This window comes from Erithacus rubecula, assembly GCF_903797595.1.
Source record: "Erithacus rubecula genome assembly, chromosome: 28".
In the NCBI taxonomy this organism is placed as follows: Eukaryota; Metazoa; Chordata; class Aves; order Passeriformes; family Muscicapidae; genus Erithacus; species Erithacus rubecula.
Window position 1 is genome coordinate 1,475,607 of NC_136680.1, and position 24,326 is coordinate 1,499,932.

The window sequence follows — 24,326 nt, forward strand, 5'->3', positions numbered from 1 at the left end:
TTGGCAGGAGACAGAAACCTTTTCCCTGCTGGAAATGAGATTTAAGTTGTAAGGAGAGGAAGAAAGGATCGATCACTGTGTGTTAATTCCCTTTCTCCCAACTGGAAAGAGTGAGTGGGACAGAGAAAAAAGGGGAAATAAATTGAATGTTGGATGGAATATTGTCTGTCTTGTCTAAGGAAGAGATTAAATTCACTTAAATTTGGTTTTAATAGGAGTTATTTAACACTTGTGTGAGGAAAAAGGGCTTTTTTTTTATACAGGAAAATGGGGGAGAAAACCTTTCTGAATTACAATGAGAATTCTCCAGGATAGGTGTTTTTTTTTTTTTGCTATGGAATCAGGAGATTTGTAGAGAACACAAAGAAAAGAGGGGGAGAGGAAAAACCAGCAAATTTTCCATGTTGTTCTTTGAAGTGGTCTCGTTATCCTTTAGCCAAATGAGGATCTGGAATAAGAAAATGGATTTATTATGAAATTCTTCCTCTTCTGGGGGTGGTGGAGCAGAGCTTTGTCTCCATCCTGTTTGCCTGTCCCCCCTTCCAGCTGATATTTCACCCCCAACAAACCAGAGGGAACTTTTCTTCCAAAAAAACCTGCTCTGAATTCCTTTGGGAATTGCTCCAAAAATCCTGAGCACAGAAGGGTTCAGCTCCTGGGGGCTGAGCACAGACCCTGGTGTGCAGCTCCTCACCCTTCCCAGGGATTTCCTGAGACATCCCAGAGGTTTTCCAGCAAAAATAATCCTGGCTGTGAGCAGGATGAACCCAGAGATGCTCTGGGTGTGGGGAAGGACAGCAGCAGGAACAGGAGAACTTTGTCTCTCTTTCCAAAGAAAGATTTCTTCCAACATAAAAGATGAATTTCCAAATAAGAAAAAGAGGAATTTGCAGAAATAAAAACCTGGAGCAGTTGGGGAACAGTGGGATACACTTCCATGCAGGAGAATCTTCTCAGTCTGGAGCTGCAGCTCCTTCCTGAAGGTAATTAATTAACAATCAAAAGAATTCATTCAAGAGGTTCAAACAAACAGCTGCACTCGTGGAAATGCTCATTTCACCCCCTCATTGGGACAAGCACTGGCTCCCAAATCCATTTTTTTTTCCCTGAGCTCCCCTTATCACCCATCTCTTCTCTCACACACATTTTATTTTGCTCAGCTTTGAGACATTACAGATTCTTGGCCCCATCTGCAAATGGTGCTGCTTTGGACATCCTCGATGAGCTCAGAGGAAAATTCAGCATCATCCCAGCTCTGGGCTTGTTTTGGGGCTTTTTGTCACTTCCAGAGAAATGGAAAATCAGCGTGTGCAGGCTCACAAGGGGTGGGAAGCTCTCCAGAAAGAAGGAGGATGGAGACTGATCCAAACCTCTGGAGTTTTCCAGAAAAATCTCAGCCCCAGAGATCTGGAGAGGGCTGGCAGTGGCTTCTCCCAACCCCACCCAGAGCTGAAAAACAACCTCAAGGGCAAAGCAAACCTGCTCTGTGGCCAGAATAATTCTCAGCATCATGGGCTGTGGAGAGATCCTGACTCCTTGCTCCATCTGAACTGCTCTTCCCACCCAAAAACTGCAAGGGCACAGCCCTGGCCTGCTTCTGATGGTCCCAAATTGCCTTAATTGGAATTCCAGATGGAAACCAGAACAATCCTCTGCATTTCTGCAGTGTTCCCTCCATCAAATCCCAATTCCTTCTGGCCAGCACAGGGTCAGGTTCTTCCCTGAGCCAGAGCACGTTGGGTGTGAGCTCAACAGGCAGGAAAAACCCACCAGGAGACAGAATTCCAGGAGCTCTCCCTGAATTCCAGGACATCTTTTCAGCCTTGGAGTGCTTTCTGCACAAACCATTCTGGTCTCTACCATTTCTTCCAGGAAAAAGCTCCCACAGTTCCAGGAACCCCACGCCTCAGGTGGAGAAATGGGAATGACAAAAGCAACTTTTCAGCTGGCCCAGGAGACAAAAAGCAGCAAAAGCTGCAGAGAGGGCTGAGATTTCCCAAGGAAATCAAATATCCAGGCATGGCTTGGAGAGGAGAACTTCTGGAAAAGAGGAATGAACAAATGCAGGCCTGTAGACTCAGCAAAACCTGATCTGAGAGCCTGAGCTCATTGCTGGCTCCCAGCACAGAGGGAAGAGAAGCTGCTCCTGAGGAGATCCAAGTCCTAAATCTGCTCCTACAACAGGAGCTTTGTGTCATTTCCAGCTGCAGGTGCCCCTTCCTCTGCTGGCTTTGGTGGGATTTTTTCCCTAGGTGAGGTTTGTGGTGGAACAGGGAACAAAAAAAAAGGACAAAATGTGCAAGGTTTTAGCCAAGGCTGACTGAGCCTCAGCTTTTTATGGCTGAATGAGAGGGAATTTATTTAAAACTCCACAGAGTTTTACATTTTTAAATCCCACAGCTTGGCCTGAGGGTGATCCTCCATTGCAGCCCATGAGAGAGAAACCCCCCAAAGCAGTTTTTGGATGATGGTTTTGATGTCCAAATCCACTGGAACAACATCCCTTGGTTGTTTCAGCCTTTTGGCTTCCTCAGCAAGGAGGTGGATGCAGATTTTGGCTGGATTTGGGTTCAAATCCCAGGAGAAGACCTCAGGGTCACTCTGGGATCACAGCCTGGGCTCACAACAACCCTTCAGGCTGCTCCTGACCTCCAGCTCCCCCAAAATTTGACTTCTGACCTCCAGAGAGAAGAGTGAAAACCCTCTCCAGGGTTTTAACATCTTCCTCCCCTCCATCTCCTTGGAATCCTCACCCTCCCAGAAAATTCCACCTTTTTTTAATCCACCTTTCCTCAGGGATATTTTCATTTGCTTTTCCATCATGACCTTCCACACTTTGGACTTTCCATTTTGCTGCAGTTCCTCCCCACCCTGGCTGCTGGCCCCGGGCTCCTCTTGCCCAAACTTGAACATTATTTTTCAGCTGAAATGACATCATGGCTGAATTGCTGTTTAAAATTATTGCTCTCCAGACCTCCCTCACATCCCCTTTTGCAATCCCCTCTTCTTCCAGCTCTCATCTGGAGCCAGGAAGAGTGGCCTAAAACTGGAATGTCTTGTCCACATCCATTCCAGGACTTTTTGCTCTGCCCTCATCCTATAACCAAAAAAAAAAAAAAAAAAAAAAATTCCAACTGAACATTTAATTTTTTTTAATAACACTTGCTAACAACTCCATAAAAATAATTCTGTGTTCTGGGCCCTCTCCATATGACATCAGGCTCATGGATTTCTGGACCAGGCTCCCAAAGCCATTTGCAAACTCCTGTTTGTTCATAAATCAAGGCCAGTGGTGCTGTTTTTAGCACAAACAGCCCCAGTGCAGAGTTTCCAGAGTTTCCAGAGTTTCCAGAGTTTCCAGAGTTTCCAGAGTTTCCAGACTCCCCCATGGCTTTGCTGTGCTGCCACAGACCCAGCAACTCCCCCCCAGCACCTGTGGAATCCTCTGCAATGTGAATCCTGGGGAAAAACTCCTCATCTCTGAATTCCCAGAGCTCTCCCAGTGCTCCCAGTCTGTCCCAGTGGAACTCTGCTGCTCTCCCAGCACAGCTGGCCCAGCTCAGGGAGCTCCTGAGGTGTTTCCAGCACGATCCTGAGGCACTGCCAGGAGCAGCAGCAGCACTTTGGGCTGGGAGGAGAAAGGGAAAAAGGGCAAAGTGCTCCTGGCTGGCCAAGGGACAGCCCATCCCTGGGGACAGCTCCAGGGTGCAGGACCCCTCTGTGGGAGGTGCTGCTGCCATCATGGAATGGGAATGGGGGAGAATTTGGGAGCCCACAGCCCCCCTTGATCTCACCCCAGGCTGTTTGATGACATTCCTGGGTTCATTTCCAAGGAGCTCCTGATTTCTGGGAAGGCCTCACAAAAACTACACTGGGAGCATTCAGAGCCTGAGGGCAGCCCTGGCTGGATTCCTCCTGAAATCCACAAAATTCTGCAAGGAAAACATTCCTTCCCCTTCCTTCAACCACCCCCCAGCCATGGCAAACACAGCTCCTTGCAAGGCTTTCCACCATGGCAAGAAACTTCTGGGTTCCCTCCATCCTGGATTTGATTTTTATTCCAGCAAAAATTAAAAATAAACATCAATTTGATGAAATATCACCAGCTTTTCCTTAGAGGTGTGGAAGCAGAAATGGCTTTACACTCCCTGGTTTCCAAACTTTGCAAGGAAAAGATAAGGCCAAGCTGAAAAATTAAAGATCAAAAGGGGTTGAAAAGGGAAATTCTTCAGGGATGGAGGCCTGAAAATGGAATTTTCCTGTTTCAGGGTTTTTTGGGTGAGGGTGTTTGGTCCTGGAACTCTCCTGCAAGTCCTGGTGTGGCCAAATGTGTGGGGACCTTCAGGCAAACCCCAATTAGTGATTCCTTACATTATTTCATCATTAAGAGCCAAATTAAGATTTCTCCCACAGCAGGAAAGAAGGATTTCTTCAGGAGGATTTATTCTCTATACAGAAAATGGAAATATGTTATTCCCTTACCCCAAAAAACACAGAAAAAAAAAAATAAACCAGGCTGGCACTCCAAAATCCCTGATTTTTCAGTGATTTTTTTTTCCAAAAAATCCAAATGCAAATCCAACCTCAGGTTTAAAAATCACTCCAATCATCTCTCACCACCCAAAAAACCTGCAGGAACTGCTCCCATTCCCCAATTTCCATGGGATAAGCTGAAAATGCCCCATTTCCCTGGTTTGGGGAACCAAAAAAAAAAAAAAAAAAGCCCAGCCCTGTGGGAAGCTGCATTTCTGCATTTTCCATTACTGCACAATCACCTCCATCTGCCCAGGAAAGCTGCCAGCAATCCCAACAAACAGGGACACTTTGGAGCCCATCAAGAACTCCACATTTTGTTTTTAAACTCAGCTCCAACAACATCTGCTTTGGAGAATTTTCTTTTTTTTTTTTTTTTTAATTTTTTTATTTAATTTTTTTTTTAATTCCAAGAGGTGTTGATGCCCCTTTGGAAATGGAGGATTTTTAACAAGCAGCTTTAAAAAAAAAATCTTGAATAAATTCAGGAATTTCAGCATTTATTTCTTTTTTCTCAGTTTTAATTTCACATGGTAATGCTGCAGTTAAAAAGTATAAAAGCCACAAGTTGTGTCCATAAAAAGATTTGGTTTTTTCCCCACATTAATTCCATGATCCAGTTCCTGCCCTGCTGGTTCAGCTCTTTCCAAGGAAAGGGAATTTTAACACATTTTTGAAGGGAAGAATTTCAAGTTTCCTACTGAAACTCAGCATTTTGAATGCTTATTTTGATATTAAATTCCAAATTCTTGGAATATTTTAATTGTATTTATTTATTTTTAGTGTCCATTTGGAGCACTAAGTTCCATTTCCTGCTTTTCACCTCCTGCTGTTATCTGTTATTATTGGTCATCTTTTATTATCTGTAATTATTTCTTACATTTATAATCTGTTATCTTTTCATGTCACTCACCATCTTTAATTTCTAAGAACTTTCTTCATTCCAAATCTCAGGATTTTGGTCAAAATCTTTTTCCTTCATGGAGTTCCATCCCTGTGATCTGTTCTGGGAATATTTATCCCCAATTAAACCTGCAGGTAAATCAGAATTAATCAGATTTATCACAATTTGCTGAAGGATAAAAGGAAAAAAATGATCATTATTAAAATGATTTTGTGTGGATTTTCTCCAGCTGGATTTGCATTTCCTGTTGCAGTAAAATTTCTGGCAATTTAAAGAAATTCTTGCATTTATTTACTAACACATTTTGGGGATGTTTTTTTAGTTTGTGAAAATATTCTGGGCATTAAAGGGCTTGGTAAAAATATAAAAATAAATATAAAAGTATAGATAAATAATAATAAATAGGAAAACACAATAGTATAGAGATATAAAAATAAAATTATTAAAATATAGAAATATGATTGTACAGAGATATAAAACAGAGTTACACAAATCCATAAATCAATAAATATGAAAGTATAAAAATATCAAAATAAATAGGAAAATATACAACAGCACAAAGATATAAAGTGATTAAAATATAGAGATATAATAGTAAAGAAACATAAATATAAAACAGTTACATATTAATATATATAAAAATATATTTTAATTTATACAAATATGACCAATCTGTGTCCCAGCACTCAAAGGACATTTCAATGGTAAAATGCTCTCACAGAAATCTATATAAAATTTTAAATATTTAAATAAATTTAAATTATTTAATAACATTAATATGACAATAATAAATAATTTTAAATAATGATGATAATAATAATAATTTTACAATAAGGAATTTTTTTCCTCCTATTTTCATTTTATGCCCATTTTATGCATTTTATGGGCTGGGAGTGAAGCTTTGCTGACATTAAAGATGAATCCAGTGCAGATATTTAAAAATCCACTCTGCATTAATTCCCAGCCAGAACTGGGATTTTGAATTCCACAAGAGCCCAGGAAATATTCAATATTTACTCCAGGAGCTTTTATGGGCCATTTGTTCCATGCAGGAATTTGATAGGATTTGGGATTTCCTGACATTTACATCATAAATGAAAATTCCCTGGGAATAAACAAAAATTCCTCCCCAAACCCACAAAATCCTGAGGGATTTGTTGCTGCAGGAGTTGGGATGGAACAAAATAAAAATCTCTGCCTGTCCTAAAGGGAAAAAAAATGATGGAAAATGAGAAAATTCTGGGGAAAAAAAAAAAATCCCCATTTTAACAATTCACATTCTCATCCTGTTAGCTGTGAAGATTTTTTTTTTTTAATTTTAGGATTTTATGGGATGGAGGGAATGCAGAAATTACCAAACAAAAGGGAAATGTGTTGCTATGATCCCACCTCGAGTTGTTCCTTGGATTTTTTTTTATTTCCCAGCTCTTTTTGTTTCCTTCTGTGTCCCTCTCGTGGTGACTCAGGAGAAATCACCCAGCTGCAATGGAAAAACTCATTTTTTTTTCCCTATGGAGTCAGACTTTTAAAAAAAATTAAAATATTTTGTTGAGTTTTGTCAGCACGGAGAATTTTTTATTTAAAATAAAAAACAGATTTTTTTTGTTGTTCTTTCATATATTGGTATTCAGGTGTGGTGAAATAAATCAGATTTTAAGGGATTTTCATTTAGGATTTGTTTGAAGGAGAAAGGGAAGAAAAAAAATAAAAAACCAGAGATATAAAAGGGAGAATTTGGATGAAATTCTTTATTATAAAAGGTACTGGAAGAGATTGGGTGTGGATTTCCCATCCCTGTCCAGGGACAGGCTGGAACAACCTGGGATAGTGGGAGGTGTCCCTACCATGGGAATGGATGGGATTTAAAACCACCCTGAAATTCTCATTTTTAAACACTCTAAGCTCCCTAAGCATTAAATAAAAATCTGTGAAGGGAGCAAGGAGGGGGGGATAAAGTGATTAATCTATTTAATTATTGCTGTAGGTGAGGAGCTCCCCACCCTCAGCTCCCCCTAACCCGAATTATTCCATCCCAAAATAAAAATATCCCATTTCCCCCCCGTTTTTTTTGGCCAGGCTGGGCTCCATTGGCTGCACCCCCCTCACGTCACAGCTTTATCTCCATGGTTGGGAATTCCTGCAGAGATCAATCCCATCCAATCCCTGCTTTCCCCTCTGACTGGAGGAGGATTTAATACCAGCAAATCCCAGAGCTGCCGGGTTTTGGAATTTCAAATCAGCCTCTCCTTATTGCCAAGGTTGGGAATTGTCCCAGCGCTCCCAACACCTCTGGGTTTGTCACCTCGACATCATCACCTGCGTTTTTCACCTCCTGGAAGGAGAAAATATCTTTGGAAATATCAATTTGCTCACGTTTCTTCTCTTCCTGTGGTTCTGTGCTGGTTGGTCTCTCTCTTTTTGCTGTGAATTCCAGCTCTCGATCTGCAAGGAAATGGGAAACTCGGCATTGTTTGCAGGGAATTGTGCCAGTTTTTGCCTCTTTCAATTCCATATTGGCTGCTCAGCAAGTCAAGCCCAGTGAGTCACAGCTTGAGGGAGAAAACTCGAATAAAACACCCCAAAAAAATCCAGTCTGGGAGCTCTGCAGCCTGGCTGTGGATCCATTTTACCCTTCAAAGCTTCCAAGTGGCCCCCAGAGTTTGCAGCGCTGCCATGAAGCAAAATGATCATAAAATCCACGTGCCTGTGCTCTGTGAATAAAGAGAATTTCAGCCTCCAGTATAAACCAGTAAGAACCAGTTTGCTTTCCCAGCTTCAGCACCTTAGACAGCAGCACCAAAGTGTCCCCAGGGCCACCCCGAGGGGACAAAGCCACCTCCTGCTGGCACGGGAGACACTTTCCCTGAGCTGTGGCAGGGACAGGAACAGCTCTGATCCCTTTCCAAGGATTTTCAGGGTTCTGTCAGGCAGCCAAATGTTTGCAGAGTGTTGTGTTTATGAATAAATAAAAGTGTTTGTAGCAGGCAGCCACCTGGCTTTGTACTTCTTGTACTTTTTAGTTTTTCCCCCTCCTCTGGTTCCACTTTCATCCTTCAGTGTTATTTCACACTTTCTCCCTGTTATGCTTGGGTCTGAACAGTTTATTCTACTCCAAAGTTTAAAAATAAGATTAATTCTGCAGAAGTGGTGACTCCTGTGTTTTCTGGACTTGTTTTTTGCCCTCCTTTTGCTGTACAATATTCCCAGGACAAGGTTGTTTTCCAATCTCCATCCCTTCAGCTGCAGATCTGCTGCATGTTGTTTCAAGCTGGGCAAGAACATAAAATCAAAGTTATTTATAAGAGAAGATACATATTTCATTTTAACTTGGTAGGGAAGAGGGATTGAATATCCAGCTTTTCCCAACACACAGGAGTTCTCTTAAAAGGGATGGATTGTGTGTTGTTCTAATGGAATGAGGGTAAATCCGATTTTTTTTGTTTATTTAAAGGTAGAAATGTGGACCTGAGCACACTCAGAGCTTTCACTCAGGGCTGTGGGGTGTCACAGGTGTACAGGAATTACAGCTGCAGCAGGTATTACTGTAATTCCCTCATTCTCATCCTTAATTCCCCCCGTGTCCCTCCTGGCAGTTCCAATGGGAACAGGCAGAGCTGGCAGCTCGTGGTGGCACAGGGGATGAAGTGACACCATTGTCACCACAGGGTCACCCAGCACAGCCCCCCATCCCCTCACGAGGGTCCAGCACATCCCCCTCAGAGTGACCTGTGCCCCTCAGAGTGACCTGTCCAGTGCCATCACATCCCCTTCAGAGTGACCTGTGCCCCTGAGAGTGACCTGTGCCCCTCAGAGTGACCTGTCCAGTGCCATCACATCCCCTTCAGAGTGACCTGTGCCCCTCAGAGTGACCTGTAACCCACAGAGTGACCTGTGCCCCTCAGAGTGACCTGTCCCCTTCAGAGGGACCTGTGCCCCTCAGAGTGACCTGTCCAGTGCCATCACATCCCCTTCAGAGTGACCTGTAACCCATAGAGTGACCTGTGCCCCTCAGAGTGACCTGTCCCTCACAAGTGTCCAGTGCCACCACATCCCCCTCAGAGTGACGTGTCCACCATCTCAGCCCCTCACAAGTGTCCAGTGCCACCACATCCCCCTTGTTACACCCTCAGAGTGACGTGTCCACCACCTCAGCCCCTCACAATGCTCCAGGGCCACCACATCCATTTCCGTGACCTCTCCATCACCTCAGCCCCCGCCCCTCATCCCGCTGTCCCATTGGCTGCCACAGCCGTCACTCAGAGCCAGGCCCCGCCCACACTTAATATCAAGCACATTGGTTGTCACTCAGAGCTAAGCCCCACCCGCCAACGTGTGCGATGGCGGGTGGGGCGCGCACCCCTCGCCCTCATTGGCTGCTACAGCTGTCACTCAGAATCAAAACCGCTCCTCCCCGTGTGTGTGGGAGGACACCCCCCCCGCCAGGGGACTCTGGACACCCCCCAGCGCCCTCTTACCCCTTATCTCGATGGCCCATTGGCCGCCACACCCATCACTCAGACCCAAACCCCGCTCCTTCCCACGTGTGCATTGCTGCTCCCCTCACGTCAACACCCCATTGGCTGCCGCACCCGTCAATCAGAACCAAACCCCGCCTCCCTCTCCTGAGGGCTACGGGGCCGCTCAGCGCGCCCCCTAGCGACCGCGCCGCCCTGCGTGCCGCGTGTGCGTCACCCGCGCCCGCCCGCCCGTCCCCTCCCGCGCGCGCGCGCTGCCGTCGGCGCGTCCCCCGCGCGCGCTCCGCGTCACCGCTCACGGGCCTGGCGCGCGGCGGCCGCGGCCGGACGGACACTCGGACCCGGCCGGACACTCGGGCGCGGCCCCCGCTCTTTTCCCCCTTCTCCCGCCCGTCGGCTCCGGGGCCGCCCGGCGGTGCCGGCCCGAGCTCGGCGGCGGCGGCGGCGGGTTCGTTTTTTTGTGTGTGGGGGGGGCGCGCGGCCTGGTGCGCGCGGCGGATCCCGCCGCTCGCTGAGGGGGAGGCCCGGGCCCTCTCGGCCCGTGCGTGTGGGGTTGCGGGCGGCTCAAAGACCTCCCTACCAACATAAGAAAAACCCCCCAAACCCACCGCCATCATGAGCGTGGAGGCGTACGGCCCCAGCTCGCAGACCCTCACCTTCCTGGACACGGAGGAGGCCGAGCTGCTGGGCGCGGACACGCAGGGCTCCGAGTTCGAGTTCACCGACTTCACCCTCCCCAGCCAGACCCAGACCCCGCCCGGGCCGGGCCAGGCGGGGCCGCCGCAGCCCCAGGGCCCCCCCGGAGCCGGGCCGGGAGCGCCGGGCCCGCTGGAAGCGCAGGTGAGACCGGGAATCGGGAACGGGGAACGGGGAACCGAACCGGGGAGCGGGGAAACGGGGAACCGGGGAAACCGGGGAACGGGAACCGGGGAATCGGGGAACGGGAACCGGGGACCGGGGAAACCCGGGAACCGGGGAACAGGAAACGGGGAACCCGGAAACGGGGAACCGGGGAACGGGGAATCAGGGAACGGGGAAACGAGGAAACGGGGAACCTGGGACCGGGGAACCGGGGAACGGGAACCGGGGAAACCCGGGAAACGGGGAACAGGGAACCGGGGAACGGGGAACCGGGGAATCAGGGAACGGGGAATCAGGGAACGGGGAACCGGGGAAACCGGGGAATCAGGGAACGGGGGAACGAGGAACCGGGGAAACCGGGGAAACGGGGAACCGAACCGGGGAACCGAACCGGGGAACCGAACCGGGGACCGGGGAACGGGGAACCGAACCGGGGAACCGAACCGGGGAACCGAACCGGGGACCGGGAACCGGGGAAGGGCTCGGGGCAGCCCCGGTGCAGGAATTGCTGCGAGTTCTTCCTTCCAGCCGGGAAACTTGGCGAGTTGCGATAGTTGTGATAACGCAGGAAAAAAGCCCCAATAACCAGGCTGCGTGTTAGTTGAGGTTATTTCTCCTTAAAACAAACGCAAGGTTTGGGTGGTGGTTGGTTATCGAAAGTTGGGTGCTGAGGAAATTCGGTTTTTTTTTTTACTTCCTGTTGTTGAAATACGCGTTAATTTCTTCTTCTTCTTGTTGCTGTGAATATTAACTTTTAATTTTTTAATTCCCACTTTTTTTTTTTTTGCTGCGATGTTGTTGGGCCGGTTTATTTCTGTGGCAGGGACAGGCCTGAGACAAGTTCTGAGTTGTGGTTCCTCGTGGCTTAAAAACAGGTTTTACTTTCAGGGTTTTATTTTTTTTTTTTTTTTTTTGTTATTACACTTGATGGTCGGTACTTAAAATACCGTGAAACTGTATTTATGTAGCAATTCACAACTCGTAGGGAGGGGTGGAATTAGGATTACACTTCCCAAGAAGTGCTGCAAATGAAGATAACAATCTCACTGTGCCCGTAGTAAACAACAAAAACACCCCCAAAAAATCTCCTGTATTTTTTTAAACAACCACGTTTTCTTCCTATTTAAAAATCCTGGAATATTTAATTTCTCCCCAGACTCCTAAAATCCCATTATTAACCATTAAATACTCGCACATCACCCACGTGTTAAGAGATGAATTTAAACAGGAATTGAGAACTTTAGGTGAGTTTTTACCAAACCAAACATCCCGGATTTGTTGGTTTTTTTTTGGTTTTTTATTTGCAAAACCTGTCTGTGAGTGCAGCAAAGTAGGAGCAGGGAGCACATCCAGCTCCACAGGATTTATCCTGTCCTGGGGGTTTATTCCAGCATAAATTAAATTATTTTTTATACCTGAACGTTCTCAGTGACAGCAGGGATGTGCTCAGGTCACTGAGTCTGAAAACTCAGAGCTGTTGGGTTATTTTCTTTTTTTTTTTTTTTTTGCAGCCTTTAGATTTGGTAGAATTTATCCAATTATTTGGGCATTGAGAGATCAGAATTTTTTTTTTCAACCACTCAGACTATACATGAAAGAGAGAATTTTAATCACATTTAATTTTCAACCTTTAATGGGTTGTGATCAGAGCTCCCAGTAGAGAATTTGTGGCCAAGGAGAAGAAAAACCACCCCAAAATCAGCCTCATAAGCTGAAAGTCCAGACAAGAGGATTATTAATTGGCTTTTTTTTTTTTGTCTAAACATGTTTGAAAAACCTTTGAAGTCAAAGTTAAAAAAAAAAAAAAGTAATAAAAGTTCTGGAGAGCAGCTTCAGGTACTGGTTTTGTCTCCTGGCTAAAGGAAGGGATTTTATATTGATTTTTTTTCTTTTTAATCAGGGTGGTTTTCGGTTTCTACAGGCTTTTGTGGTGCTCATTTTCATGTTAAAAATGTCATTTTTGGGGAGGAGGGACTCTCAGAGATGGAACTGGCCCCGTTTCCTCCTGAGTGAAATAAAACAAACCCCAGGATCTGCTCAGACCTGTCCCTCTCAACGGGCTCAGGGCTGATAAAATCAGAAATTAAGTGGTTTTTTAACAGGTTCTGAGCAAAAAGTTTTGCTGTCCTCACCAGATAATTGAAGTTTGTTGTTCTTTTTTTGGCAAGGGGGCATCTTAAATAATAATTTCTCAAGCTGATCAGGTTTTGCTTAATGAAATATTAGCCTTGTGATTATAATGAAAGTTAATTAAAGAAATCATTTTGTTTAGAGCTGAGGAATATTGGAGGTAGAAACTTCTGCTCTGCTGTTTCTGGGGTTTTTATAAAAAAATGAGTTGAGCAATGCAAGGCACCTCATTTTTTTAGGCCAATTTGATGGATTGAATCTAAAAGAACTTCCTTTCCCAATATATTTAATTAATAGTTTAACAGTGTTACCATTGATTAGTGGTCAATTGACAAAAAAAAAAAAAGCAGCAGTAGAGCACAAATTCCCTGCTGATTTTTCTACAGAAAATTCTATTTCCATTGTTTCCTAGAACGAAATAAACATAAGAATTGATTTTCCTGAAGCATTTTAAGAGGAATTTCAAATCCTCAGCACATCCGTGGCTGCCCCTGGAAGTGTCCAGGGACACTTTGGGACCATGGAAATAATCCCAGGCTGGCTTTAAGGTCCTTCCAACCCCAAAGCACCCCGAAATTCTGTTTCATCCTCACTCCTGCCTGGTTATTTCCCTGCTGTGGGTGGGATTGTGCTGTTGGGACCCTCGGTGAGGATTGACTCAGCCCCTGGAGGGGCTGGGGCAGCTCTTAGGTCGAGCTTAGGGAGGCTGGGTTTAATTTCCAGCCCTAACAAAGGCTGGTCTGTCCCGGTCAGGGGCGAGGCTTTCCCCGGTTTCCTCCTTGGGAAAGGGAATTGCAAAACTCTGGGGGCAAAACCAGCAACCAGAGCAGCTGCAGTTCCCCAAAATGGGGGGTCTGGGGCAGTCCCTGAGCTGGGGGTCTTGGGGATCCCTCAGGGGGGGCTGGAGCCTCGTGCAGAGCTTGTCCTGCACAATCCAGGACAGTTGTTGAAATGCAGCACTGGAAAGCACAGCAGGCTGCAGGTGTGCTCACCTGGGGGGGCTGTGCTCACCTGGGGGGGGGCTGTGCTCACCTGGGGGGGCTCTGCTCACCTGGGGGGGCTCTGCTCACCTGGGGGGGTTCTGATCACCTGGGGGGCTGTGCTCACCTGGGGGGGTTCTGATCACCTGAGGGGATCTGCTCACCTGGAGGGGCTCTGCTCACCTGGAGGGGGCTGTGCTCACCTGGAGGGGGCTCTGCTCACCTGGGGGGGCTCTGCTCACCTGGAGGGGCTCTGCTCACCTGGGGGGGCTCTGCTCACCTGGGGGGGATTGTGCTCACCTGGGGGGGGGCTGTGCTCACCTGGGGGGCTGTGCTCACCTGGGGGGGCTGTGCTCACCTGGAGGGGCTGTGCTCACCTGGGGGGGGGCTGTGCTCACCTGGGGGGGGGGGGCTGTGCTCACCTGGGGGGGGGGGGCTGTGCTCACCTGGGGGGGGGGGCTGTGCTCACCTGGGGGGGGGCTGTGATCACCTGGGGGGGGCTGTGCTCACCTGGGGGGGCTGTGCTCACCTGGAGGGGGCTGTGCTCACCTGGGGGGGGCTGTGATCACCTGGGGGGGCTGTGCTCACCTGGAGGGGGCTGTGCTCACCTGGGGGGGCTGTGCTCACCTGGGGGGGAGATTGTGCTCACCTGAGGGGGGGCTCTGCTCACCTGGGGGGAGATTGTGCTCACCTGGGGGGGCTGTGCTCACCTGGAGGGGCTCTGCTCACCTGGAGGGGCTCTGATCACCTGGGGGGAGATTGTGCTCACCTGGGGGGGCTCTGCTCACCTGGGGGGAGATTGTGCTCACCTGGGGGGTGCTGTGCTCACCTGGGGGGTGCTGTGCTCACCTGGGGGGTGCTGTGCTCACCTGGAGGGGCTGTGCTCACCTGGGGGGTGCTGTGCTCACCTGGGGGGTGCTGTGCTCACCTGGGGGGGCTGTGCTCACCTGGGGGGGAGATTGTGCTCACCTGAGGGGGGGCTCTGCTCACCTGGGGGGAGATTGTGCTCACCTGGGGGGGCTGTGCTCACCTGGAGGGGCTCTGCTCACCTGGAGGGGCTCTGATCACCTGGGGGGAGATTGTGCTCACCTGGGGGGCTCTGCTCACCTGGGGGGAGATTGTGCTCACCTGGGGGGTGCTGTGCTCACCTGGGGGGTGCTGTGCTCACCTGGGGGGTGCTGTGCTCACCTGGAGGGGCTGTGCTCACCTGGGGGGTGCTGTGCTCACCTGGGGGGTGCTGTGCTCACCTGGGGGGTGCTGTGCTCACCTGGAGGGGCTGTGCTCACCTGGAGGGGCTCTGCTCACCTGGGGGGGCTGTGCTCACCTGGGGGGGGCTGTGCTCACCTGGAGGGGGCTGTGCTCACCTGGGGAGGCTGTGCTCACCTGGAGGGGGCTGTGCTCACCTGGAGGGGGCTGTGCTCACCTGGGGGGGCTGTGCTCACCTGGGGGGGCTGTGCTCACCTGGAGGGGGCTGTGCTTACCTGGGGGGGTTCTGCTCACCTGGGGGGAGATTGTGCTCACCTGAGGGGGGGCTCTGCTCACCTGGGGGGAGATTGTGCTCACCTGGGGGGGCTGTGCTCACCTGGGGGGGGCTGTGCTCACCTGGAGGGGCTCTGATCACCTGGGGGGAGATTGTGCTCACCTGGGGGGGCTCTGCTCACCTGGGGGGAGATTGTGCTCACCTGGGGGGTGCTGTGCTCACCTGGAGGGGCTGTGCTCACCTGGAGGGGCTCTGCTCACCTGGAGGGGCTCTGCTCACCTGGAGGGGGCTCTGCTCACCTGGGGGGAGATTGTGCTCACCTGAGGGGGGGCTCTGCTCACCTGAGGGGGGGCTCTGCTCACCTGGGGGGGCTGTGCTCACCTGGGGGGGCTCTGCTCACCTGGGGGGGCTGTGCTCACCTGGCTGGCTGTGGGAGCTGGAATATTCTGGTAGCCCTGAGCTCAGCACTCACAGGCAGCAGAATCTCAGGATGATTTGGGTTGGAAAACCTTAAAGGGTGAAAGTCCCAGAGGGAGAGACACCTTCCACTATCCCAGGGTGTTCCAAGCTCCATCCAGCCTGGCCTTGGGCACTTCAGCAATCCAGGAAATCTGTGGGAATTCCATCCCAGCACCTCAGAAATCCCAATCAGCAATTCCTTTCCAATATCCCACCCAGATTCCCTTTCCCAGTTTGGAGCCATTCCCTGTGTCCTGCCCCAAATCCCTCTCCAGCTCTCCTGGAGCATCTTCCAGGCTCTCAGCTCTCCCTGGAGTTTCTCTTTCTACTCTGGCTTTGAATCCTCCCAGGGAACAATTCCCAATAATCCACCCAGATTCCCCTTTCCCAGTTTGGAGCCATTCCCTGTGTCCTGTCCCTCCATCCCTCATCCCAAATTCCTCTCCTGCAGCCCCTGCAATCCTGGCTAACACCATCCTGTCACCCTGTCCTTGGCATCAGGGAATCCCAGAGTGGTTTGGGTTGGAAGGAGCTTAAATCCCATCAAATCCCATCCCAAAGCCCATCCAGGTTATCCTTGGGCACTCCAGGGGTGCAGGCACAGCCCCCCTGATTTCTCCCCTTGCCCTCATTCTCCAGTGAATATTTTGAGGCAGCAATGCCCCAGGAGTTTTTTGGGAGTAGTTTAGTGGCACCTCAGCTCATCCCAGAGCTGCCAAACTCGCCGTGCCAGAAGTTGCAGCCAACATTTATTATTTTTTTCTTTTTCAAAGAGATCCGTGGCCCCCCTGCCAGCAGAGCTGCCAGGTTTTTATTGCAGTGCACAGAGATCACAGAGGGTTTGCAGCAATCCCTTCCTCATGGCAGCTGCCTGGGGCTGGGGCAGATGGCACAGGTGACAGGGACAGCACAGCTTTGATATTTCTGACTTTCCTGCCTTCAGAAACCCCCAAACAAACCCAAACTTTGCTGCTTTTTTTAAAAAACCGTTTTTTATGAGCACGCAAAAATGTGTTTAAATCCTAAAGTAATGCACTGTGGGTAGAAGCACCTCAGAATGCTTGTAAGGAGTTCAGCTAAACTCCAGGTTTTGGAATTCCACCTGTATCACAATCAGCTCTAATTTATAAAATGTTTTTTTTCAATTGGAAATAGATATTTCAGGTGGGTGTTTATTTATCAGCTGGGGCAGCATTTCACAGGTGACATCACTGCTCCTCCCCAGGGCTGGGACAGCACAGCTTTGATATTTCTGACTTTCCTGCCTTCAGAAACCCCCAAACAAACCCAAACTTTGCTGCTTTTTTTTTAAAAACAGTTTTTTATGAGCACACAAAAATATATTTAAATCTTAAAAATAATGCACTGTGGGATAGAAGTGCCTGGGAATGCTTGTAAGGAATTCCAACTCCAGGGTTTGGAATTCCAGCTGTGCCACAATCAGCTCTAATTTACCTTTTATAAAATGGTTTTATCAATATTTCAGGTGGTTATTTATTTATTCAGGTGATGGGATTTGCCCTCATCCCAGTAATGGGGTTGTGCTGCTGCTCCTTCAGTGGGGTTTGATTCCTTTTTCCACTTTTCCCTTTTACCCATTCACTTCCTCTGGCCTGATTGTTTCTATTAAAAGGCAGATCTTGCAGATAACACCAATAAAAAAAAATCAACTTATTTATTTCTTTCATTTAAATACTCCTCATTTCATTTGCAGAGCTGGAAATGAAGCTTTGAGGGCAGGTCCTGATGGGAAGTTTGGAGTTGAACTCATTGCTTGCAATTGGCTGTTAAATTTTTAATGAGAAATCAGCTGAGCTGCTTCATTACAGCTTGAAGAGAGGAACTTCTGATTTAAAATTTCTTTTACTAAAGGTTTTGTGTTCTTAGTTCATTACAGCTTGAAGAGAGGAACTTCTGATTTAAAATTTCTTTTACTAAAGGTTTTGTGTTCTTAGTTCTGTCAGAATTAAGTTGCACCTCCCAGATAAATTACATTAAGTTGTTAAAATACTGTGTTAATAGACAAAAGCCTTGAGTGATTTTTGACCTATTTGGTTAAAATTGATAAATAATTCTTAACTTTGCAAACACTGGGAGGTGTGAATTATCCCTTTGATAGGGAAATGACCCCAGCACTCCCCTCAGATGTGCTGTGAATATTCCAATCACTTTGGTGCCTCCTTTCCCACATTTTTCACTCAAAATCAACATGGATCAGGATAAACTTATCCCAGTTCATCTTTGGGTGAGATCTTGGCTAAAGAAGACAGAGAATAAACCAAGTTTGGGGGTTTTTCCCAACTCAATATTGAGGTTCTAAATCCTTTCAAGGCTGGAGAAATTAAACCAGGAATCCCAAGGGGCAACACCTGCAGTGACCATGCCAAAATCCCAGTGTGACATCCACACCTCCTGGTGGTAAAAATGCCCAAAAATGGAGTTTCTTTAATCAGGAGAAAGGCTGGGGGTGGGAAAGTTGCTGAGGCAGCACCAAATGTTGCAGAATTCCATGATTTTGGACACAGGAAAATTCTGTACAGTAAAATTCCTGTTTTCAGGCAGATCCCTGGAATAAAAAGAAGGCTGAGAAAACAGCTGCTGGGATTGTTGAAATGGAATTTTCTTATGTAAGGCTGTGGAAAAATGTAACTGCAGAACAGCAATCTCCTTGTTTTCCTGCTTATCAGTTGGAATTGAAATAATCCTGTGAAACAGGAGGTGATGGAGCAAGTATTGATTGTGGGGTTGAATGGAAAAATCCAACCTGCAGGAAAACAATCTCCTCCTGGGAACTTGATTCCAACTTATCAATTGGAGTTAAAATAATCCTGGAAAAAACAGGAGCTGGTGAAGCAAATCTTGCTTATATAATGGGTGTGTTCCTGCTCCTGGCAGCATTTCCCTGTGAAGGTTTTTTTGAGGTTGATTTTTTTATTTTTTTGGCTGTGCACCCCCAAATTTGCAGGTGAATGGTCCTGATGGGATCCTGCAGAATGGAGCTGTGGATGAGAACGTGGCCAAAACCAGCCAGCTCCTGGCAGAGCTCAACTTTGAGGAGGATGAGGAGGACACTTATTACACCAAGGACCTGCCTGTGCATGCCTGCAGGTGGGGATTGCACAGGGAAAAGGGGATTTTGGGAACAGCTCCATTTCTCACCAGCTCCCTGGGGTATAAATCCCAGGCTCAACCCCTCCCAGTGATGGGAATTTATAAAATATTTGTGCCTCACAACAGAAATTTGGCTCCTTTGATTCTTCTCCCAGCACTGTCATTCCCTAATTTCCACTTCCCCTTATTTTTGTGCCCTGTAAGTGGAGTTAGAGCTTGTGTTTGGATTTTCCTCTGTTCAATAATCAATAATTTCATGGTTTTCCCTCTGGGATTGCAGTTATTGTGGAATCCATGACCCTGCCTGTGTGGTTTACTGCAACACCAGCAAGAAATGGTTCTGCAACGGGCGTGGGAACACCTCTGGCAGGTAAATGATGAAACCATGGAAATAAAAATGTCACTTTTGTACCCATTTCCTCCTTCACACTCAGCACCATGCACTGAGCATGGAACTGTTGGGTCTTGGGTTCAACTCTTCAAAAGGGCAGAGCTGTTGTTGGCTGCTGGGAAGTTGTTTCTTGTAAAGTCACATCAGTCTCAGAGAGTCCAAAGTGCTGAAAACTCTCAGCCCAGAATCCCAAATAGAACAAAGGCAGCTCCTGGTGCAAGGTCCTGGGAAGGGGCAGGGGACAGCCTGGGACAGAGTCTGAGCAGGGGCAGAGGCTCCTGCTCCTCCTTTTCCTGTGCTTTTCTTCTTCAAATGTGCTTTTCTTCAAATGTGCTTTTCTTCTTCAAATGTGCTTTTCTTCTTCTCCTGCCCTTTTCTTTTTCTGCCCTTTTCTTCTTCTCCTGCCCTTTTCTTTTTCTGCCCCTTTCTTCTTCTCCTGCCCTTTTCTTCTTCTCCTGTTCTTTTCTTTCTTCTTCTCCTGCCCTTTTCTTCTTCTCCTGTTCTTTTCTTTCTTCTTCTCCTGCCCTTTTCTTCTTCTCCTGTTCTTTTCTTTCTTCTTCTCCTGTCCTTTTCTTCTTCTCCTGTCCTTTTCTTCTTCTCCTGCCCTTTTCTTCTTCTCCTGCCCTTTTCTTCTTCTCACTGTCCTTTTCTTCTTCTCTGCCCTTTTCTTCTTCTCCTGACCTTTTCTTCTTCTCCTGCCCTTTTCTTCTTCTCCTTTTCTTCTTCTCCTGCCCTTTTCTTCTTCTCCTGCCCTTTTCTTCTTCTCCTGTGCTTTTCTTCTTCTCCTGTGCTTTTCTTCTTCTCCTGCCCTTTTCTTCTTCTCCTGTTCTTTTTCTTCTTCTTCTGCCCTTTTCTTCTTCTCCTGTGCTTTTCTTCTTCTCCTGTTCTTCTCTTTCTTCTTCTCCTGTCCTTTTTTTCTTCTCCTGTCCTTTTCTTCATCCTCTGTCCTTTTCTTCTTCTTGTTCTTTATTTTCTTTCATGTGGTGGTAGTGATGATGATGGTGGAGGAGGAAGAGAGAGGGAGTGAGAGCTCTCACTCCAATACACAAATTTTTATTTACAAATTACCCAATGAGCCAAAACCACAAACCTGAAGGTTTCTTCTAAACTTTTTCTGGTTCTATAATACAAAAGTTTATGTATAAGTTCCACATATATCTGTTCTATCTGAAAAAACATTCTTACTGAATTTTTGTTATGTCTAGAACTGGTTTTGAGCTGCTTTTTCAAGTTTGTTTTCTACACTGATATCTAGAACTGTGTTTCTGAGCTCTCACTGCAGCTTGTTTTTGAAACTTGTTTTTTACACCAGATTCTAAGGCTTTTGCTCTTTAAGGCACTTAAAACATTTTTACTTCAACTTAAAACTAAAGCTTACACCTCTCTCATGTCTCCTTAATGTATTTATTAATTTATATAAAGATCTTATATATTTTATATATTTTAATGCATCTGAAGGTTTTGATTTCTCTGAAGGTTTTGATTTCTCTGAAGGTTTTGATTTCTCTGAAGGTTTTGATTTCTCTGAAGGTTTTAATTTCTCTAAATGTTTTAATTCTTTTATTTTGTCCTCTCTCTGATGAACTCACTCTCTTCTTTCACGCTCCAACACTACCGCGATAAACAGACTTATTAAATCCATTTAATATCAACGGCATCAAATTAAAATTCAAAGTGATTTAACTGTGAAACTGCTCTAAATCTGTGCTGTTTGCTGCCAGCCACATTGTGAATCACCTGGTGAGAGCCAAGTGCAAGGAGGTGACTCTGCACAAGGACGGGCCCTTGGGAGAGACGGTGCTGGAATGCTACAACTGCGGCTGTCGCAACGTCTTCCTGCTGGGTTTCATCCCTGCCAAGGCTGACTCTGTGGTGGTGCTGCTGTGCAGGTGAGCCCTCCTGCTCCATCTCATTCTTCAACCTTGATTTCATCTTCATTTCATCTCAAAAAATGGTTTCATTTCGTTTCACCATTTCATTTTGGTTAAAAAAAAAAAAAAAAAAGCGTGTCGCGTTCTGGTTTGCCACCGTTTTTCCTTCAGCAAAGGAAATTGTGATCTGGCCAAACTTCTTAGTTCTGTAGAAAAGTGTTTTTCCTGAATTTTATATTCCTTAATGGAAGAAAGGTGGTTTTCCCTCTGTTTTTGGGCTTTGGAGGAGCCACAGCTCAGTTCAGGAAGTCGCTCTGGAGCCGTGGAACAGTGACTCTCACTCAGAGTGTTTTTCTCTCAGAATCATTTGAGGTCACAATAAATGAGAAATTGTTTTGACAGGCTCACTTTCATTCTTTAACCTTGCTTTCATCTTCATTTTATTTCATAAAAACAGTTGAATTTCATTTCAAAATTAATTAGTTTTGTAAAAAAAATATGTTTCGTGTTCTGGTTTGCCACCTTCAGGTGGTTGTGCAGAGTTCAGGGGTCAGATGGATAATGCAGCAAAGGAAATTCTGTTCTGGCCAAACATTTTAGTTCTTTCAGAAAAGAATACTTCTAGAAAAGTATTTTTTCCTGAATTCTGCATTCCTTAATGGAAGAAAGGTGTTTTTCCCCTCTGTTTTTGGAGGAGCCACAGCTCAGTTCAGGAAGTCACTCTGGAGCCATGGAACAGTGACTCTCACTCAGGGTGTTTTTCTCTCAGCTCACAGGATCATTTGAGGTCACAATAAATCAGAAATTGTTCTGACAGGTTCAGTCAGAACTGAAAATTTATAATGGTGTGTGTTTGAGTTCTGGCACTGTGTGTTTGCCAATAGAAATTGCATTTCTATTTGGGAAATACCCTCATCTTATGATCACTGTGTGCACAATCAACGGATTATATTATTATTAACCTCCAAAGGTATCACATTAATATTTGAAATACATCTTCAATTCTCCAAACAACCCTTCTCACTTTCCCCACCAGTTTTACTTAGATTCACCCTGTTTTCTCAGCCATTTCAAGACCACACCAACTTCATTTTCACCCTGCACACCTTTTTCCTCTCTCACTCCCTAAGCTGGTTGTGTTGTGCTTGTTGCAGACAGCCATGTGCCAGCCAGAGCAGCTTGAAGGACATCAACTGGGACAGTTCCCAGTGGCAGCCCCTGATCCAGGACCGTTGCTTCCTCTCGTGGCTGGTGAAGATTCCCTCAGAGCAGGAGCAGCTCCGTGCCCGTCAGATCACAGCCCAGCAGATCAACAAGCTGGAGGAGCTCTGGAAGGTACAGCCTCCACTTTTTTTTTTATTTATTTTACTCAATTCTGAAGGTTTTTGGAAGATTTTTTTTTTTTAGGGAATTCTGTAAGGTAGAAATCACACGAGGTTTAAATAGTGTGGTGGCAAAGGATTTAGGAAATTGTTGGGAGCTTCAACAAGGTGAAAAAAATTTTCTTGCTCGTATCAAGATTTCCAAATATTTCTGCTTCATGGGAATTGTTGTTTCATTCAGCTATGAGAGGTTTTTGTTTATTCTTTGTGATTTAAACTGCCTTTAATGTGATTTGTAATGCCCTGGTGTAGTTTTAAAGGTGGTTCCACTTTTTATCACTCCCTGTATCAGTAAAACACAATTTTATCAGTCCTGCTGTTATTTTTTATATTTCAGTCTTTGAAACCAAACATCTCTGCTTTCATTTCCAGGAGAATCCATCTGCAACCCTTGAGGACTTGGAAAAACCTGGTGTTGATGAGGAACCCCAGCATGTCCTGCTTAGATATGAAGATGCTTATCAATACCAAAATATCTTTGGTCCTCTGGTCAAACTTGAGGCAGATTATGACAAGAAACTCAAAGAATCTCAGGTAAAATGTGGGAGATTTGCCTTTTTGATTTGCCTGGGGTTAAACATGGAATCACAGCACAAAAGGAAACCTGGAGTGAAATAAATAAATTGAATTTGAATAAATATATCAAATAAATTTGAATTGCTGTGGTGCAGCAGCACTGGGATATCAGCAGTGAGAGGAGAACAAAATCCTCACAGTGAGAGGTTTTTAGAGCTTGAAACACTTGGGAACTCACCTTTAAAAGTTTTTCTTTCCAAAAAAGCACCTTCTCCCCCAGAACTGCAGCTTTCTGCTCCCCTCAGCAGCAGCAGGTCCCTGGCAGGGAGTTCTGGGAGCTCCTGGAAATATTTGTGTTTGAACTGGGGGAGAATTGCACAGCTGCTGAGCAGGGCTTGTTTTCTCATCATGAATCAGGACAGAATTCACCTCCTGCAGGTGCTGTGAATAAATAGCATTCAGATTTTTGGTGACATTAAACCAGCAAGTTTTTTTGGGAGCACAGGGCTGTGGTGGTTGCCAAACAGCTCAAGACAATAATAGATGTTGTTTTTTTTTCCCTTCAGACCCAAGATAACATCACAGTCAGGTGGGACCTGGGCTTGAACAAGAAGAGAATTGCTTATTTCACTTTGCCAAAGACTGATTCAGGTAAGCATTGTCTCTTTTTCAAGTTTTTGGGGTTTTTTTCTTCCTTCTGAATAAAATCAGAGCACCCTGAGGGTCGGCCTGGAAGTTTTTTGTGGTTGTTGGAGTTTTTTATTTCCCTTTTCTTTGCAGACATGCGCCTCATGCAGGGAGATGAGATCTGCCTGAGGTACAAGGGAGACCTGGCCCCTCTCTGGAAAGGAATTGGGCATGTGATCAAAGTTCCTGACAGTATCCTTTGCTTGAAAACCCCCCAGCAGGGCCAGCCCCAGGCTGGAATCATCAACAAATCATTAATTACATCCAGAAATAATTCTCTGCTAATTCAAAAATCTAGCAGGGTTGGGGAGAGGAAAACTGTGCTGAAGAAAATCACCAAAATTGGGGAGAATAAAATTCAAATTTTTGCTGGCAATTACTACTTAACGAGGTTCTACAGATTATGGTGATGAGATTGCCATCGAGCTGAGGAGCAGCGTGGGAGCCCCTGTGGAGGTCACCCACAACTTCCAGGTGGATTTTGTCTGGAAATCCACTTCCTTTGACAGGTACTGAGGCACCTGGGCAGGCTCTGCAAGCACTCAC

General features: G+C 46.4%; 1 protein-coding gene and 1 long non-coding RNA gene across 3 annotated transcripts in view; one reads left to right on the plus strand and one right to left on the minus strand.

The window, feature by feature from the left end:
- Nucleotides 1–699: 699 nt before the first annotated feature.
- Nucleotides 700–6,937, minus strand: LOC306813317. Its single transcript, XR_013776970.1, has 3 exons — nucleotides 6,827–6,937; nucleotides 5,447–5,565; nucleotides 700–2,040 (listed from the first exon to the last, which is right to left on the minus strand). It is a non-coding gene; the product is annotated as an uncharacterized lncRNA (long non-coding RNA).
- A 3,575-nt stretch (nucleotides 6,938–10,512) lies between these two features.
- Nucleotides 10,513–24,326, plus strand: part of UPF1 (UPF1 RNA helicase and ATPase) — a 32,098-nt gene continuing 18,284 nt past the window's right edge. Inside the window, exons 1-9 of one of the 2 annotated variants that reach the window (XM_079328122.1) lie at nucleotides 10,513–10,752; nucleotides 18,788–18,930; nucleotides 19,214–19,303; nucleotides 21,046–21,213; nucleotides 22,350–22,530; nucleotides 22,950–23,111; nucleotides 23,660–23,744; nucleotides 23,874–23,972; nucleotides 24,172–24,289. In XM_079328122.1, the coding sequence (XP_079184248.1) occupies nucleotides 10,528–10,752; nucleotides 18,788–18,930; nucleotides 19,214–19,303; nucleotides 21,046–21,213; nucleotides 22,350–22,530; nucleotides 22,950–23,111; nucleotides 23,660–23,744; nucleotides 23,874–23,972; nucleotides 24,172–24,289 (1,271 nt within the window). In that variant the 5' untranslated portion in view covers nucleotides 10,513–10,527. The remainder of the gene's footprint in view (nucleotides 10,753–18,787; nucleotides 18,931–19,213; nucleotides 19,304–21,045; nucleotides 21,214–22,349; nucleotides 22,531–22,949; nucleotides 23,112–23,659; nucleotides 23,745–23,873; nucleotides 23,973–24,171; nucleotides 24,290–24,326) is intronic. The other variant, XM_079328123.1, reaches the window with a different exon arrangement.